Raw genomic sequence first — 16,747 nt, 5'->3', positions numbered from 1 at the left:
TTCCAAAGTTCTTCCATTTTAGAATGACGGCCACTGTGCTCTTCTGGACCTGCAATGCTGCAGAAATTGCTTTATACCCTTCGCCAGGTCTGTCTCGACACAATCCTGTCTCGGAGGTCTAAGGACAATTCCTTCATCTTCATGGCTTGGTTTTTGTTCTGACATGCACTGTCAACTGGGACCTTATATAGAGAGGTGTGTGCCTTTCCAAATCATGTCCAATCAATTTAATTTATCACATGTGGACTCCAATCAAGTTGTAGAAACATCTCAAGTATAATCAATGGAAGCAGGATGCACCGAAGCTCAATTTTGAGTGTCATCGCAAAGGGTCTGATTACTTATGTAAATGTGATATTTCAGTTATTTATTTTTAATTACTTTGCAAAAATTTCTATAAGCCTGTTTTTGCTTTTTTACTATGAGGTATTGTGTATAGATCGGGGCGATCGAAGCTCCCGCGTTGGGGCGATCGAAGCTCCCGCGTTGGGGCGATCGAAGCTCCCGCGTCGGGGCGGTCAAAGCTCCTGCGGCTTGGAGCTCCCGAAGTTGGTCTCTGACCTAAGACCGCGGGCTCTGTGATGTTAAAGTACCGCAGACTCCCGCGGTTGAGCTCAGTGATCGATCCCTGGCAAAGGGATCGCGGGCTCCGTGATGTTATAGTCTGCAGGCACGCGCAGTGGAGCTCTCGAAATCGGTCTCCAGCAGAGGGCGCCAATTCCTCAATGTTAGTCCGCAGTGCGGACAGAGATATGATACGGTAAAAAATCGCATCTCTGTCGAGGAAAGAGATTAGAAAAAGTTTCCACCAACTCCCCACTTAAAACAAGCTAAAGAACACTAAATACATACATTTAACACATACAAACAAACAACAAAAAAAGGGACAGACAGGTTGTTGGCGAGGCAGCCTTCTTCACAGTCCATAATCTTGGTGTCATCTGCAAACTTACTAACGAACCTGTCTTTGTTTACGTCCAAGCTATTTATATATATATATCACACAACAGAGATCCCAGTATAGATCCCAATAGAACTAAATCAACTTCACCACCAATTTTAATCCTGCACACAAATTTACTTGGACCATCTCTGACACCTCCCTCCACTTTCTTGATCTCACAGTCTCCATCACAAGAAATAGACTATTGACTATTTAGAAACATAGAAAATAGGTGGAGGAGGCCATTCGGCCCTTCGAGCCAGCACCGCCATTCATTGTGATAATGGCTGGTCGTCCCCTATCAATAACCCGTGCCTGCCTTATCCCCATATCCCTTGACTCCACTAGCCCCCAGAGCTCTATTTAACTCTCTCTTAAATCCATCCAGTGATTTGGCTTCCACTGCCCTCTGTGGCAGGGAATTCCATAAATTCACAACTATCTGGGTGAAAACGTTTTTCTCACCTCCGTCTTAAATGACCTCCCCTTTATTCTAAGACTGTGGCCCCTGGTTCTGGACTCGCCCCACATTGGGAACATTTTTCCTGCATCTAGCCTGTCCAGTCCTTTTATAATTTTATATGTTTCTATAAGATCCCCCTCATCCTTCTAAACTCCAGTGAATACAAGCCTAGTCTTTTCAATCGTTCCTCATATGACAGTCCTGCCATCCCAGGGATCAATCTCGTGAACCTACGCTGCACTGCCTCAATCACAAGGATGCCCTTCCTCAAATTAGGTGGCCAAAACTGTACACGATACTCCAGATGTGGACTCACCAGAGCCTTATACAACTGCAGAAGAACCTCTTTACTCCTATACTGAAATCCTCGTGTTATGAAGGCCAACATTCCATTAGCTTTCTTCACTGCCTGCTGTACTTGTAAGCCAACTTTCAGTGACCGGTGTACAAGGACGCCCAGGCCTCGTTGCACCTCCCCCTTAACTAACCTAACCCCATTGAGTTAATAATCTGCCCCCTTGTTTTTGCCGGCAAAGTGGATAACCTCACATTTATCTGTAACCACTTCTTCCCACCCTGCTTCCTGCAAAGACTCTATCCCCTACTCCCAATTCCTCCGTCTATGCGCATCTGCGCCCAAGATGAGGTGTTCCATGCTATCTCTGGAGAGAAGGAATGGGTGACGTTTTGAGTGGAGACCCTTCTTCAGACTGAGTCAAAATGTCACAATTCCTTCTCTCCAGAGATGCTGCCTGTCCCGCTGAGTTACTCCAGCTATTTGTGCCTATATTTGGTGCAACCCAACATCTGCAGTTCCTTCCAGCAGCAGTTTGAATGTGGGCTCATCTTCAAAATGAGGAAGAAAAGCAGGAAGCAGGAAAAACAGGAACGATCAGATTTGGTTACATTTTCTCGCATTTTACAATACGATAAATTTTTTGCTGATCATTTACCATGGGATGTTGCTATTCTCCAGATTGAATGGTGGATATAGGGATGGCTCTGTGGACATCTTGCTCACATTCCTGGAACCATACATTTACCAGAGGATCATAGGATGATGATTTGACTATTTAGATATTCAAATCTGCTTTGTAATTCATTGTGGCTAATTTGCTAACAATAGTGCCTAACCTATTCATACTCTACCAATTTCAGTCTTGAATGCCCAATTATCCCTAAATCCACTGCCTTTTCAGGAAAGAATTCCATCCTTTTTTTGTTTTGTTTCTGTTCCGTTTCCAGGTATCGTAACAAAATATTCTCATTCTATTTTCATGTTTCCTTTGATCTTGCTTTCTCCATCAAGTGATTTAAGTAGCATTTAGGAAGTAAACATACCTGTTCAGTTTAAGTTTATTGTCACGTGTACCGAGGTACAGTGAAAAGCTTATTGTTGCGTGCTAAGTTATCAGAAATACAATGCAGAATGGGACATAGTATTTAAATAGGATCGGTGGCGAGCATCAATCTGTTTGTACTTCATACCAGTCATCGGCATTAATGACACCTTTGCTTTGATGTAGGGGAGCCTGGCAAGAATAGCTTTGGCAGGGATGGCCGTGATGGTGAGAGAGGCCCACCTGGAAAGGCAGGGCAGTCGGGTATTCCTGGTTCTCCTGGCCGTGCGGGTCCTCCTGGCTACTGTGAGTCCTCTGCCTGCACACAAGCTTTACGGGCACCACCACCAGAAAATGTAAAAGGACCATGAACTATTGATGTGTAACTCTTTGGATGTGGAGCAGATTGCAGAAAAAGAAAAAGAACTGAAACCCACATAAACTTTAATCTGGGAAATTGACTTATGTTTTGATTTGAAAAAGATATTGTACTTGACAATCTAATTGAAACTAATGGTGCTCCATAAGTGACTGGACCATGATTCTCCATTGGATGTACATTGAAATTAAAAGATTACCAAAAGAAAATGTACTTTCGATAATTTCCTGATACTTCCCTTCCATGGTGTGTTACAGAGTCCCCATTATTTTCCAATAAATAACTTAAAAGAGAAGATTGTGTTAATTATTACCTCAGAAAAAATATCTTCCATTTCATCTTGTAAAATTTTAAAATTTAGCAGAATTAGGGAAGCCAACTGATGAAGCTTTGCTGATCTGTTTGTACGATAATGTATACTATAACTATTAACAAAAACTCAAGTTCCATTTTGTACAGAAATGATTGTCAGAGACCATTCATATAAAAGCATGCCACACAGGGTTGCTGCGTGCTCTGTAAACATCTGATTCTGGAATTATTCAAGGGAAATTTTCTTGGTACACATTATTTAACAAGTATGAGTGATGAAAATTTAATCCTAGCAACTTTGGTTTAGTGTACATGAAGTATTTTGATTTCTACTTGTATCCTGCTTAAGGTCCTTGGTTAAATTTAGCAACTTAACATTGTCAAACCAGAGTTTCATTTATGGAAACTGAACAATTAATACATTAAAGGCCTGTTATTTATTTTTCACTCTAAAATTATATTGTTATTGTTGCAGAAAAATATAATAAATGCAGATTTCTTCAAATAGTGCATGCTTTTATATGAATGGTCAGTTCAAATAATTAACAGTCTAATCAGTCAGCACAACTATGCAATTGTTGCATGATATTCTCAGATTTTTTTCCTAGACCAGAGATTTGCAGTGTACATGTCTTGTGTTCTTTGTAAAAAAAAAAAAAATTATTGATTAAAAGTATCACACCATTTATTTGCAATAAGTGACTAATTTAAATATTTTATTCTATGTTTAACCTATATTTTTGTATTATTTGTTCTCAATTTTTTAAACTGGGAAAGAACAGAAAAAAACGGAAATGTGTTTAGAAATTAATCAGCTGTAATCAGAGTGCCAATACAATGCGGCACAACTTCACCCATGTGGATTCATACACTTTAATAGAATCATGTTTTAGATTGCATTTATTGATTAACAGTATCACACCATTTATTAGCATGGGCACGTTTTCATTTGGGAGTCCCTCCTTCTAAGGGAAACCACATCAATTCCAAATAAATTAAAGCGGCCTTGTGAGTGAAGTGCCCTGTGAGAAAAGTGTGAGTCTTTGGCTCGAGAGTCTTCGGCGAGGAGGCTGAGGAGAGGAGAGGAGGCTACGCAAAACACTGCAGAGGGAGAGACGAAAGAAGGAGATGTCAGGCAAGCTGATTCAGTGTGATGCTTGCAGTATGTGGGAGGTCAAGGACACCGCTGGTGCCTCTGGCTGCTACAAATGCGAAAAGTGCATCCAGGTAGAGCTCCTGAAGGGCCGTGTTGGGGAACTGGAGAAGCAAGTGGATGACCTCCGGTTCGTCCGAGAAACGGAGTCGTTCCTTGACAAGTCCTACAGTACGATTGTTACACCTAAGGTACTGGAACAGAGAAGGTGGGAGACAGTGAGAACGGGAGGGAAGCATGGAATGCCAACGTCCCCGGGGGTTGTACCTCTTGTGAACAGGTTCACCCACTTAGAAGCTGTCGGGACAGAAGAGGTGTTTACACTGGGCGGCGGACTGGCTTGTGATGCGAATAGGGCTGTTGAGCCAAAACCAAAAAGGCCTAAGGCAGGCAACGCCATTGTAGTAGGAGACTCCATTGTGAGAGGTACGGACAGGGGTTTCTGCGGCAACAGACGGGATGCGAGGATGGTGTGCTGCCTTCCTGGTGCCAGGATCCAGGATGTCACGGACAGAGTGCAGAAAATCCTCAAGGGCGAAGGTGAACATCCGGAAGTGGTAGTGCATGTCGGCACAAACGATGTCGGAAAGAAGGGGATGAATATTCTGCAGCGTGACTTTAGAGAGCTCGGAAAAATGCTGAAAAGCAGGACCTCCAGGGTTGTTATCTCCGGTTTGCTTCCAGTTCCTCGTGCTGGCGAGAGCAGGAACAGGGAGATACGGGACCTGAACGTGTGGCTGAGGAACTGGTGCACTGGGGCAGGGATTTAGATTCTTAGATCACTGGGATCTGTTTTGGGGTAAGGGGGAACTGTACAAAAGGGACGGATTACATCTTAACAGGTGTGGGACCAGCATTCTGGCAGGCAGGTTTGCCACTGCTACACGGGTGGTTTTAAACTGAATAAGGGGGGTGGGGTGTCGAATGGGCTAGTGGAGGATGGAGTTAAAGGGAAATGGTTTCTTAAATGTGTGAGCGTAGAGACAGAGGGGTGTAAAATGAGGGTAGAAGCAATAGGTAGCAAGGTGAAAAGTAAAAGTGGCAGGCCGGAAAATCCAGGGCAAAAATCAAAAAGGGCCACTTTTCAACAAAATTGTATAAGGGGTAAGAGTGTTGTAAAAACAAGCCTGAAGGCTTTGTGTCTCAATGCAAGGAGCATTCGTAATAAGGTGGATGAGTTGAATGTGCAGATAGCTATTAATGACTATGATATAGTTGGGATCACGGAGACATGGCTCCAGGGTGACCAAGGCTGGGAGCTGAACATCCAGGGATATTCAATATTCAGGAGGGATAGAGAGAAAGTAAAAGGAGGTGGGGTAGCGTTACTGATTAGAGAGGAGATTAACGCAATGGAAAGGAAGGACATTAGTTTGCAGGATGTGGAATCGGTATGGGTAGAGCTGCGAAACACTAAGGGGCAGAAAACGCTGGTGGGTGTTGTGTACAGGCCACCTAACAGTAGTAGTGAAGTTGGAGATGGTATCAAACAGGAAATTAGAAATGCGTGCGACAAAGGCAAAACCGTTATAATGGGTGACTTCAATCTACATATAGATTGGGTGAATCAAATTGGCAGGGGTGCTGAGGAAGAGGATTTTTTGGAATGTATGCGGGATAGTTATCTAAATCAACATGTAGAGGAACCAACGAGAGAGCAGGCTATTTTAGACTGGGTATTGAGTAATGAGGAAGGGTTAGTTAGCAGTCTTGTTGTACGTGCCCCCTTGGGCAAGAGTGACCATAATATGGTTGAGTTCTTCATTAGGATGGAGAGTGACATTGTTAATTCAGAAACAATGGTTCTGAACTTAAAGAAAGGTAACTTTGAGGGTATGAGACGTGAATTGGCCAAGATTGACTGGCAATTAATTCTAAAAGGGTTGACGGTGGATATGCAATGGAAGACATTTAAAGACTGCATGGATGAACTACAAAAATTGTTCATCCCAGTTTGGCAAAAGAATAAATCAGGGAAGGTAGTGCATCCGTGGATAACAAGGGAAATCAGGGATAGTATCAAAGCGAAGGATGATGCGTACAAATTAGCCAGAAAAAGCAGCATACCGGAGGACTGGGAGAAATTCAGAGACCAGCAGAGGAGGACAAAGGGCTTAATTAGGAAAGGAAAAATAGATTATGAAAGAAAACTGGCAGGGAACATAAAAACTGACTGCAAAAGTTTTTATAGATATGTGAAAAGAAAGAGATTAGTTAAAACAAATGTAGGTCCCTTGCAGTCAGAAACGGGTGAGTTGATCATGGGGAACAAGGATATGGCGGACCAATTGAATAACTACTTTGGTTCCGTCTTCACTAAGGAAGACATAAATAATCTGCCGGAAATAGCAGGGGACCGCGGGTCAAAGGAGTTGGAAGAATTGAGTGAAATCCAGGTTAGCCGGGAAGTGGTGTTGGGTAAATTAAATGGATTAAAGGCCGATAAATCCCCAGGGCCAGATAGGCTGCATCCCAGAGTACTTAAGGAAGTAGCTCCAGAAATAGTGGATGCATTAGTAATAATCTTTCAAAACTCTTTAGATTCTGGAGTAGTTCCTGAGGATTGGCGGGTAGCAAACGTAACCCCACTTTTTAAGAAGGGAGGGAGAGAGAAAACGGGGAATTACAGACCAGTTAGTCTAACATCGGTAGTGGGGAAACTGCTAGAGTCAGTTATTAAAGATGGGATAGCAGCACATTTGGAAAGTGGTGAAATCATTGGACAAAGTCAGCATGGATTTACAAAAGGTAAATCATGTCTAACGAATCTTATAGAATTTTTCGAGGATGTAACTAGTAGCGTGGATAGGGGAGAACCAGTGGATGTGGTGTATCTGGACTTCCAGAAGGCTTTCGACAAGGTCCCACATAAGAGATTAGTTTACAAACTTAAAGCACACGGCATTGGGGGTTCAGTATTGATGTGGATAGAGAACTGGCTGGCAAACAGGAAGCAAAGAGTAGGAGTAAACGGGTCCTTTTCACAATGGCAGGCAGTGACTAGTGGGGTACCGCAAGGCTCAGTGCTGGGACCCCAGCTATTTACAATATATATTAATGATCTGGATGAGGGAATTGAAGGCAATATCTCCAAGTTTGCGGATGACACTAAGCTGGGGGGCAGTGTTAGCTGTGAGGAGGATGCTAGGAGACTGCAAGGTGACTTGGATAGGCTGGGTGAGTGGGCAAATGTTTGGCAGATGCAGTATAATGTGGATAAATGTGAGGTTATCCATTTTGGTGGCAAAAACAGGAAAGCAGACTATTATCTAAATGGTGGCCGACTAGGAAAAGGGGAGATGCATCGAGACCTGGGTGTCATGGTACACCAGTCATTGAAAGTGGGCATGCAGGTGCAGCAGGCAGTGAAGAAAGCGAATGGTATGTTAGCTTTCATAGCAAAAGGATTTGAGTATAGGAGCAGGGGAGGTTCTACTGCAGTTGTACAGGGTCTTGGTGAGACCACACCTGGAGTATTGCGTACAGTTTTGGTCTCCAAATCTGAGGAAGGACATTATTGCCATAGAGGGAGTGCAGAGAAGGTTCACCAGACTGATTCCTGGGATGTCAGGACTGTCTTATGAAGAAAGACTGGATAGACTTGGTTTATACTCTCTAGAATTTAGGAGATTGAGAGGGGATCTTATAGAAACTTACAAAATTCTTAAGGGGTTGGACAGGCTAGATGCAGGAAGATTGCTCCCGATGTTGGGGAAGTCCAGGACAAGGGGTCACAGCTTAAGGATAAGGGGGAAATCCTTTAAAACCGAGATGAGAAGAACCTTTTTCACACAGAGAGTGGTGAATCTCTGGAACTCCCTGCCACAGAGGGTAGTCGAGGCCAGTTCATTGGCTATATTTAAGAGGGAGTTAGATGTGGCCCTTGTGGCTAAGGGGATCAGAGGGTATGGAGAGAAGGCAGGTACGGGATACTGAGTTGGATGATCAGCCATGATCATATTGAATGGCGGTGCAGGCTCGAAGGGCCGAATGGCCTACTCCTGCACCTAATTTCTATGTTTCTATGTTTCTAAATAACTTTGTATTTAGTGCAGGTGCCAGGGTTGCAACCTTTAAGCGGCCTTTTCACGGGGCGACTTGACGCAAGAGTTAACCGGAGTTTAACATCGTGGGAACCTCGTGCGATAACAGTACGGCATTCGTGGACCACCGTAGCGCTAACGGCAGGTAATCGTGTAACTTGGTCACTCGGGAGAAAATTCAAGAAAGTTTGAATTTCTCCCAGAGTGACTTGTACACTTGTGGTTGAGTATTGCAACATTATATGAACGTAGTGGCCAGTGCGATATCCGTAATAACTCTTGCGGGTACCGTGGGAACTCCTGCGAACGGTGAACCCGGAAGCTGGACAGAGGGGACAGGTGAGTAAAAATTATCTTCTGTGGGATTGAATTTAAAAAATAAATAAAAATAAAGATTTGCATCTGCATATGGACATCAACTTATTCATGAGTTATGTTAATGAGATTCAAGAAAATAACTATAATCTTTAAAAGGGACTTTAAAAGGGACTTTACTGAAAGGTTACGCATTTTTATGGTCCGTGAGAAATTTTTCACATGTACTTCTTTGAGAGATACAGGTCGGAGTCCTCGGGTCCAGGGCTCCGGAACGCTACCAATCAATGTTGTACAGAGACCCGTGTAAGGAGTGAACTGCACATGCTGGTTTAAACCGAAGACAGACACAAAAAGCTGGAGTAACTCAGCGAGTCAAGCAGCATCTCTGGAGAAAAAAAGCTGATGTTTCGGGACGAGACACATCTTCAGACTCAATTCCGATTAGGCTGTCTGAAGAAGGGCTCCGATTCGAATCGTCACCTATTCTTTTTCTCCAGAGATGCTGCCTGACCCGCTGACTTACTCCAGCTTTTTATGTTTTTCTTCCCAGATCTGACTTACCTGCTGAGTTACACCAACATTTTGTGTCCTTCTGTGCGTATTAACCAGCATTAACCAGCGTCTGCAGTTCCTTTAGACATTACCTAACTTCAGATTTTAGAGATATAGCGCGTGGGAACTCCTGCGAACGGTAAACCCGGAAGCTGGACAGAGGGGACAGAAGGTGAGTAAAAATATCGACAAGGGAACATGTGTCCTTCGAGGACGTCCCACCTAATTGTCATTGTTGGATAATCTTTTTAACAGGAACACTTGCAGAGATGGCTCCCAGAAAATCTCAAAGAAAGGGGGTAAAGCGTGTCAGAGATGTTTTTGCCATGTTGCGCTATTCAGTTTCTATATTGTTTCAGTTTCTATATCTATATTGTTGCTCTATTCAGTTTCCCAGGGGGTCGGGACGGGACTGGAGTTGGGAGGGAAAGGTGGGGGAGTCGAGGGAGAGGAGGGGGAGACAGATGGGGGTGTCTTCATTTACTGGCGGCGGGTGTCTGTCACTGAAACAGGCAGGTGAGATTTCACATCCATCTTGTGTGTGCCTCTCTCTCTCTCTCCCTCCCTCTTACACAGGCTGAGAGACTCTGCCTCTGTGAGTGTACGTCTCTTTCTCCCCCTCTCCCACACACAGTAAGATCGAGGTACTGTGCTCAGTCCATCTGTGTCTCCCACATACACAGTAAAATATGTCTCCAAATGAGCCAATTCAACCAAGGGAGGATATATATAGTGTGTGAAAAAAAAAGTTACATCATTTGTGTCACGTGTAGTTCACGATGTTCATTCAAGATTTAACGCGAAAGCTTGGGAAACGGATAAGTCACTCGCACAAATAACAGAAATGCCGAGTACCGTGGGAACTCTTTATCTACCCCCCGTTATATCGTGCGAGACTCGTGCTGGACCACGACCTCTTCACTCTGGTGACATCTTGCGTCAACTCGCCCCGTGAAAAGGCCCCATTAAAGGAACATTCCCCGGCAATGTAAGAGATGGAGACAGAAGAGAGGACATCATGTGTCCCACCCCACTCCTCCCCACCCCACTCCTCCCCTCCCCGTCGAGTTTTTCTGACTAGAACATTGTCATCCTAGAGGATAAGGACTGCCTCAGAGTGGAGGTGCATTTGCAGTACCAATAGGAGGTGGTGGCAGAAATAATTGCAAAGAGTGATAAAGGTTGTTCTGCTATAACACAATAGTTACATTCCTAAGAATCCTCACATTATAGAAAGTCATTTGTAGCAGAACAGGCTGTAAATCCCATTAAAGCTCAAATTTAACTTTTCTGATTGCGATTACTCTACATCAAAAGCTGCCCTCGTAATGCAAATAATGTTCCCATCAATCACATTATAACTAATGGGAATAGCAGAAAAACCTGTACTTCCCAAAACATACAGTAATGTTGCCAGAAATGCCAACTTTTATTAGACAAATATTTCTAAGTAAGAGCATATAAATATGAGCTTTAACACTTGGGAATGAACACTGCATGTGCTGCATTTAGCTGCAGCAGATAGGGTAGCAGTAATGTTCTGATTTGTTTTAAGCTCCTGTGTATTTTACCTTCCTATTATTTTACCAGAAACTAAATATACAAATGCTCATTTTAAATCTGAGGTAACAGACACATTCAAATGCGTTGTGTTTCATTTTTGTAGATAAATAATTTGAAAGTATGATATGTTACACATTCATAGAAACTCGCTTAGATTATGAGTTCATTTCTACTTTCCAAATTGCAGAGAGAAGGCATAAAAAAGTTACGAGCACGATTCCAGAAGTGAGAATTTATACAGTGAACGAGCAGACTGAAGATCTTCTAAAAAAAATAGAAGGCCTTGATAAAGCTCTTTAAAAATGTGAGTTTGTTGCTTGAATGTGCAGCTTCAACCTAAGCCAGTGTTCAACTTGAGTATAATAGATTAAATTGTGGAGAAGCTACAAAAAGATAGGAAGATACCTTGATAGAATGAAATGAAGTGAGGGATAGAACAACTGAGATCGGTATGGAGACAGAAGAGACCACAGATGCTGCAATCTTGAGCAAGAAAAAGTGCTGGAAGAACTCAGCGGATCAGGCATCATCTGTGGAGGAAACAGACAGTTGATATTTCAGGTAAGGACCCTTCGTCAGACTGATGGAGTAAGGGGGAGAAATCTAAGAAAGAGAGGTTGTGGCGGGGCAATGCCTGGTAGGTAGATACAGGTGAGGGAAGGAGATTGGAGGAGATGACAAAGGCTAGAGGTGAAAAGGAGACAAAGTGTCAGATAAGGAAGGAGGAGGAATGAAATATAAGGCTGGAAGGAGGGATGTGGATGAGAGGGCAGTAGGGAAGGAAAGAGGACGGATAAAGGAGAGGTATGGCACTCTGAGATGGAAGGTACTCTATCCTTGTTATGTCTGGAGGAGAGGGAGCATGAGAACTGCAGGATATCTTCCTTGAGTGGAAAGCCTCATCTTGCAGCGGAAACTGAGAATTTGAGATAAGGTATGCATGGCCTATTCTCATGCTGTGAACTTAGATGTGATTTGATATATTCGACTAAGACCCAGGTTCTAAAGCAGTAGACGGTTTATTTAAATGAGCGGTACACAATGTAATCATGAATTATAAAGCAATAACATTATTTACTTTTCTCTGTATATAAGCCAACATTAGTTCACATCAATTGTCTTAATAGCAATTTGAATTCAAACTGGCACAAGTATGAACATGAAACATTTTTCTGGCTTTAATTCATCTATACCTGATAGAGTCCACAGCGACATAAAATCAGAACAGGGTGCATTATTCAAATAGTGTGAGGATCTATCAAAAGATATATCTGTATTTATCTTTCCAATAACTGATGGGCAGGCTAATGCCATACAAAATAGTATAAACATCTTAAATGGATTAGCAATTTCAATGACTGAGCATTTGATTTCAAAATTTGATTTCATTCTATCTCCTGCTCCTTAAGTGGATATGGGTACAGAAACTCTTTCTAACGAAATGAGCAGAAAGCATCTTACTACAATGTGGTACAAAACTCCAAATAGTTCAAACAAATAAAAAACTAAAAATTAGTTAAGAATATGATCACTGAAAATATCCATCAAATCTCAATAAAAAAATTTAAGAAAATGACAAGGTGAAAAAGTGAATCAGCAACTAATTTGCATCAGAGGCTTAATTTTCATACAGTATTATAACATTTAACTCGTGAACATCCCTATTAGTTCTACTCCACTGCTGGACTGTCTGATGGACCAAGCAGTCTCCAGTTTAAATCCACCTCAGATTTTGAGCTTGCTGATATCATGTAGGTCTTCACTACTCCTGTGTTATACCAGAAAAAAATTAATCTGAGTTCCCCACTTCTACTTGTTTTCTAGCAACCTCAGTCAAACAAGACCAGAATGTTTAAGGCAAGGTTGAGGCAGGCTCAGTACCCCTCTTGTTAAACAGCATGAGTCAAATACAAAGATAATTCTTCAGGTCAGGTACTGGAGATTCAACAACCAACTGTTGTTGTAGACCCCAACATCTTTGGCACAAGAGTGGTGAAAAGATTGGAAAGCAAACAGAAAAGGTAGTGAGTTTGAACTGAATTAAACAAAAAAGTTATAATTTCCTGGAAAAGTGGGAAAAAAGTAAAATCTGAAATGTGAAAATGATCAGTTAATTAATGGCACCAATAATTAATACAACCTAAATACATAAATTAAAACTGATCATCCATCTGCTATCAAAATATTCACCTATAGTCAGTTGATGTCTTGTGACAGGATCAACTGCAAACAAATTATGAAGGATTTCAAAGATCATTAACTAATGCCGAAATCCTTTACATCTGTATAAACAACGGTTCAATGCCAATTTCTCTTTGCTATGATAGATTGAAGCAAAGAGGTTTGTCTATGTTCTTTGAAATTAAATGCAAGTTCATATTTAGTACATTTGTTTCTCAGCAGATGTATATCATCACAATTTGTCCTGTTTTTATGACCAATGACTGATATAGAGCCATGTTCATAACAGCAGCAAAAAAAGTTAACATTATTAGTACATATTCTAAAATATTTGTGCATGCATTTACAAGAGCATTTACCAACCTTAATGCTAAATCATTGTTTTTCAACAGTTAGTGTATAATGAAAGGACAATCTGAAATTACACCATTTCTGCCCTTCTCTCATAATCGAGTGAAAGGTGCTCTTGGCAACACCCAATTAACTGGCAGGAAATAATCGATGTTTATTTCAACTAAATACTGAAGAAAGATTGATTGGAGCTGTACAGTGAATGTCCTGGAATGGGGAGGGAGGAAGAAAGGTATGATGAATACTATATTTTTGCAGATTCCAATTCAACCATCGAATTTCCTTGGTTTTCAGATCAAAAATAAGGAAAATATTAAATAGGAAAACAGAAATTAGAACCGGAAATTACGGAATTTCCACTATTATATTCTGTTACTTTTCCTTTTGTTCTAGAGCCACATTGTATAAATATATCTTTCTAGCTGAAGAACACTGCAGGACAGAAGCATAGCCCTCACCCTGGGAATACATCGAAGTCCCTCACCCTGAGCATAGGATCGCCCCAGGGTTGCGTCCTCAGCCCCCTATTGTACTCCCTGTACACACATGACTGTGTGGCTAGGTTCAGCTCCAACTCAATAATTAAGTTTGCTGATGACACTGTGGTGGTGGGCCTGATCTCAGACAACGACGAGAAGGCCTACCGGGAGGAGGTGGCTGATCTAGCACTCTGGTGCCAGGATAACAGCCTCCTCTTGAACATCAAAAAAACGAAGGAGCTGATCATGGACTTTAGGAGGGCACATCATCCGAGGACATACACTCCATTGAGGATAAATGGGGATCCTGTGGATAGGGTGAACTGTTTTAAATATCTGGGAGTCCACATCTCCGAGGATATGACATGGGCATCACACGCTTCAGCACTCGTGAGCAAGGCAAGGCAGCGCCTTTACCACCTCAGGCAATTGTGAAATTCAGAGTGTCTCTGAGGATCCTCCAGTGCTTCTACACAGCGGCGGTGGAAAGCATCTTGTCCGGGAATTGCTCTGCCAAGGACAAGAAGGCTCTGCAGAGAGTAGTGCGTTCGGCCGAACGCACTATGGGAACTTCACTTGCCCCCCTGCAGGAACTATACATCAGGAGGTGCAATTTGAGAGACCCCTACCACCCCTGCAACGGACTGTTCCAGCTGCTACGGTCAGGCAAACGCCTCCGTTGCCATGTGCGGTGAGAATGGAGAGGTTGAGAAGGAGTTTATCCCAGAGGCCATTCGGTCTGTAAACGCCTATCTCACCAGGGACAAACTCTACTGAACATTTTTCCTTCCATTATTTATTATGTAAAAGAATATGTGTGTTTATGATTGTGTTTATAGTTTGTTTGGTTGTTTGTCTTTTTGCACAAAAGTCCGCGAGCATTGCCACTTTCATTTCACTGCACATCTCGTATGTGTATGTGACAAATAAACTTGACTTGACGACTTGATCCCTGTAACAGTTCTCTGAAAGAGCTGTTCCAGTGTATGGCCTATGTATGAAAGACAAAGTGCAGTAATTTGAGGCACTGCTTTAAACATATTTGTGTTCTTGATTTACATTTAGCACATACATTAGGTCAGCTCTACCTTCATGGCAAATTTGATTGTACAAATGAATATGTTTGGCCTGCTGTGCATCACTTTTATTTAGAATAAAAGGAAAATTATGCTTAGAAACTAAGTTGGGATGGAATGCTCTTCTTATGAGGTACTTCTAGTAACAATACACATTAAATATGCCACTGTTCCATTCGTAAAAATACTGGGACCAGTGCACAACAGCAGGTGAAGTTCATTTCGTAACTAACACAGAAGATATTTTTTCTAAATTACAACATATACATTTTGTTCAAATAAATTGTTAATATAAAACAAACAAAAACTTAGTGTCAAATATCCAGCATAAATAAATTTGAATCAATAATCTCAGTAGCGTACATCGTGCATGCATCGCACCAAACAGTTCAGCTCTCGGACAGGAAATGACACTTACAATGTGTATGAAAATAAAATAGCACTTTTACAATGTATAAAAAATAAGATCTGCCATTTTTAATTACATTTGAATTGAATCAACATATGTATTTAAAAGCTGGCAGTACAAGTTGCTTAAAATTAAATTTTGCCATGGTTAAATTAAAAACTCAAAATATACACATAGCACCGTTTGGAATAGTATTTGTTCCACACAGTTCATTCTAAAAGTTACCACTACTTCCTAGCCCTAATAGTGCCAGTACATTACAAATGCGGTGAGCTGATTAACAATAATGTTAAACTACCATGTTTGTCAAAAATAAGTGCTTCTTGTTATTTTACCATTTGAATTATATACTATTAAAATACAATGGAGAAACACAATTACCTACATTGCCACACGGTTTCATTATTATCCTTTTGAGGCTCTTCATTGAGGCTTATCCTTCAAAATAAAGGTCGTGAGATGGCACTATTCAATAGTCATGCGATGTATCCAACCAGCAATAAAATCACAAAGATCACCATGTAATGTGTATTGATAAAAAACATCAACACGTCTATTGACCAGATCACATTAAAATTACGAATTGTTATTCATGGAAATAAATGAAAAAAATCATGCAGGCATTGTTTGCTCTTTAATGCAATACGTGTTAACATCACACGTTTGATGTTTTGATCAGATGGATTCGTAAATTGAAATTCTTAATTGAAGCTTTCAGCTAGAAATATTGGTATATTTTAATAATAAATAATGAAAAATAATATTTAATAGAGGATGCAAGCAGATTCAATAAAACTTTCAAATTGGTAATAAACGAGTCCTTTTTTTTTCTAGAGCTATGGGTGTGAGACTGATTGTTTAGTCCTTCATAACACAGGGACTGGCGCACTGATCCAAAGGTCTCCTCCGGATCTGAATAATCTGAGGAGGCTTGTGGAATGGGATGGGGATAGATGTCTATCGCAGTTATCATCTATATTAAATCATTTATTTCTTACTGAAATATGCTTAAAGAGCTAAAATACTTGAAAAAGTTATTTACCAATTAAATCACCACACTATGTGGGAATTGTCTATTCGATGTGTTCAAAGACTATGAAACAGAATTGGAGAACAATTCTATCTGTAGATTTGTAAATTGGAGAACAATTGTAGATTTGTAAATGTAAAAAACCTGGAGCAGCT

General features: G+C 41.3%; 1 protein-coding gene across 1 annotated transcript in view; it reads left to right on the top strand.

Annotated features, from left to right (window-relative positions):
- The window catches only part of col9a1 (collagen type IX alpha 1 chain), an 87,174-nt gene extending 83,042 nt beyond the window's left edge, over positions 1 to 4,132 (top strand). The window contains exon 32 of the mRNA XM_033021895.1: positions 2,933 to 4,132. Within this exon, the coding sequence (XP_032877786.1) occupies positions 2,933 to 3,117 (185 nt within the window). The 3' untranslated portion in view covers positions 3,118 to 4,132. The remainder of the gene's footprint in view (positions 1 to 2,932) is intronic.
- The last annotated feature ends 12,615 nt before the right edge of the window (positions 4,133 to 16,747 follow it).

This window comes from Amblyraja radiata, chromosome 5 (assembly GCF_010909765.2).
Source record: "Amblyraja radiata isolate CabotCenter1 chromosome 5, sAmbRad1.1.pri, whole genome shotgun sequence".
Taxonomy (NCBI): Eukaryota; Metazoa; Chordata; class Chondrichthyes; order Rajiformes; family Rajidae; genus Amblyraja; species Amblyraja radiata.
This window is presented reverse-complemented; position numbering and strand designations above follow the sequence as displayed.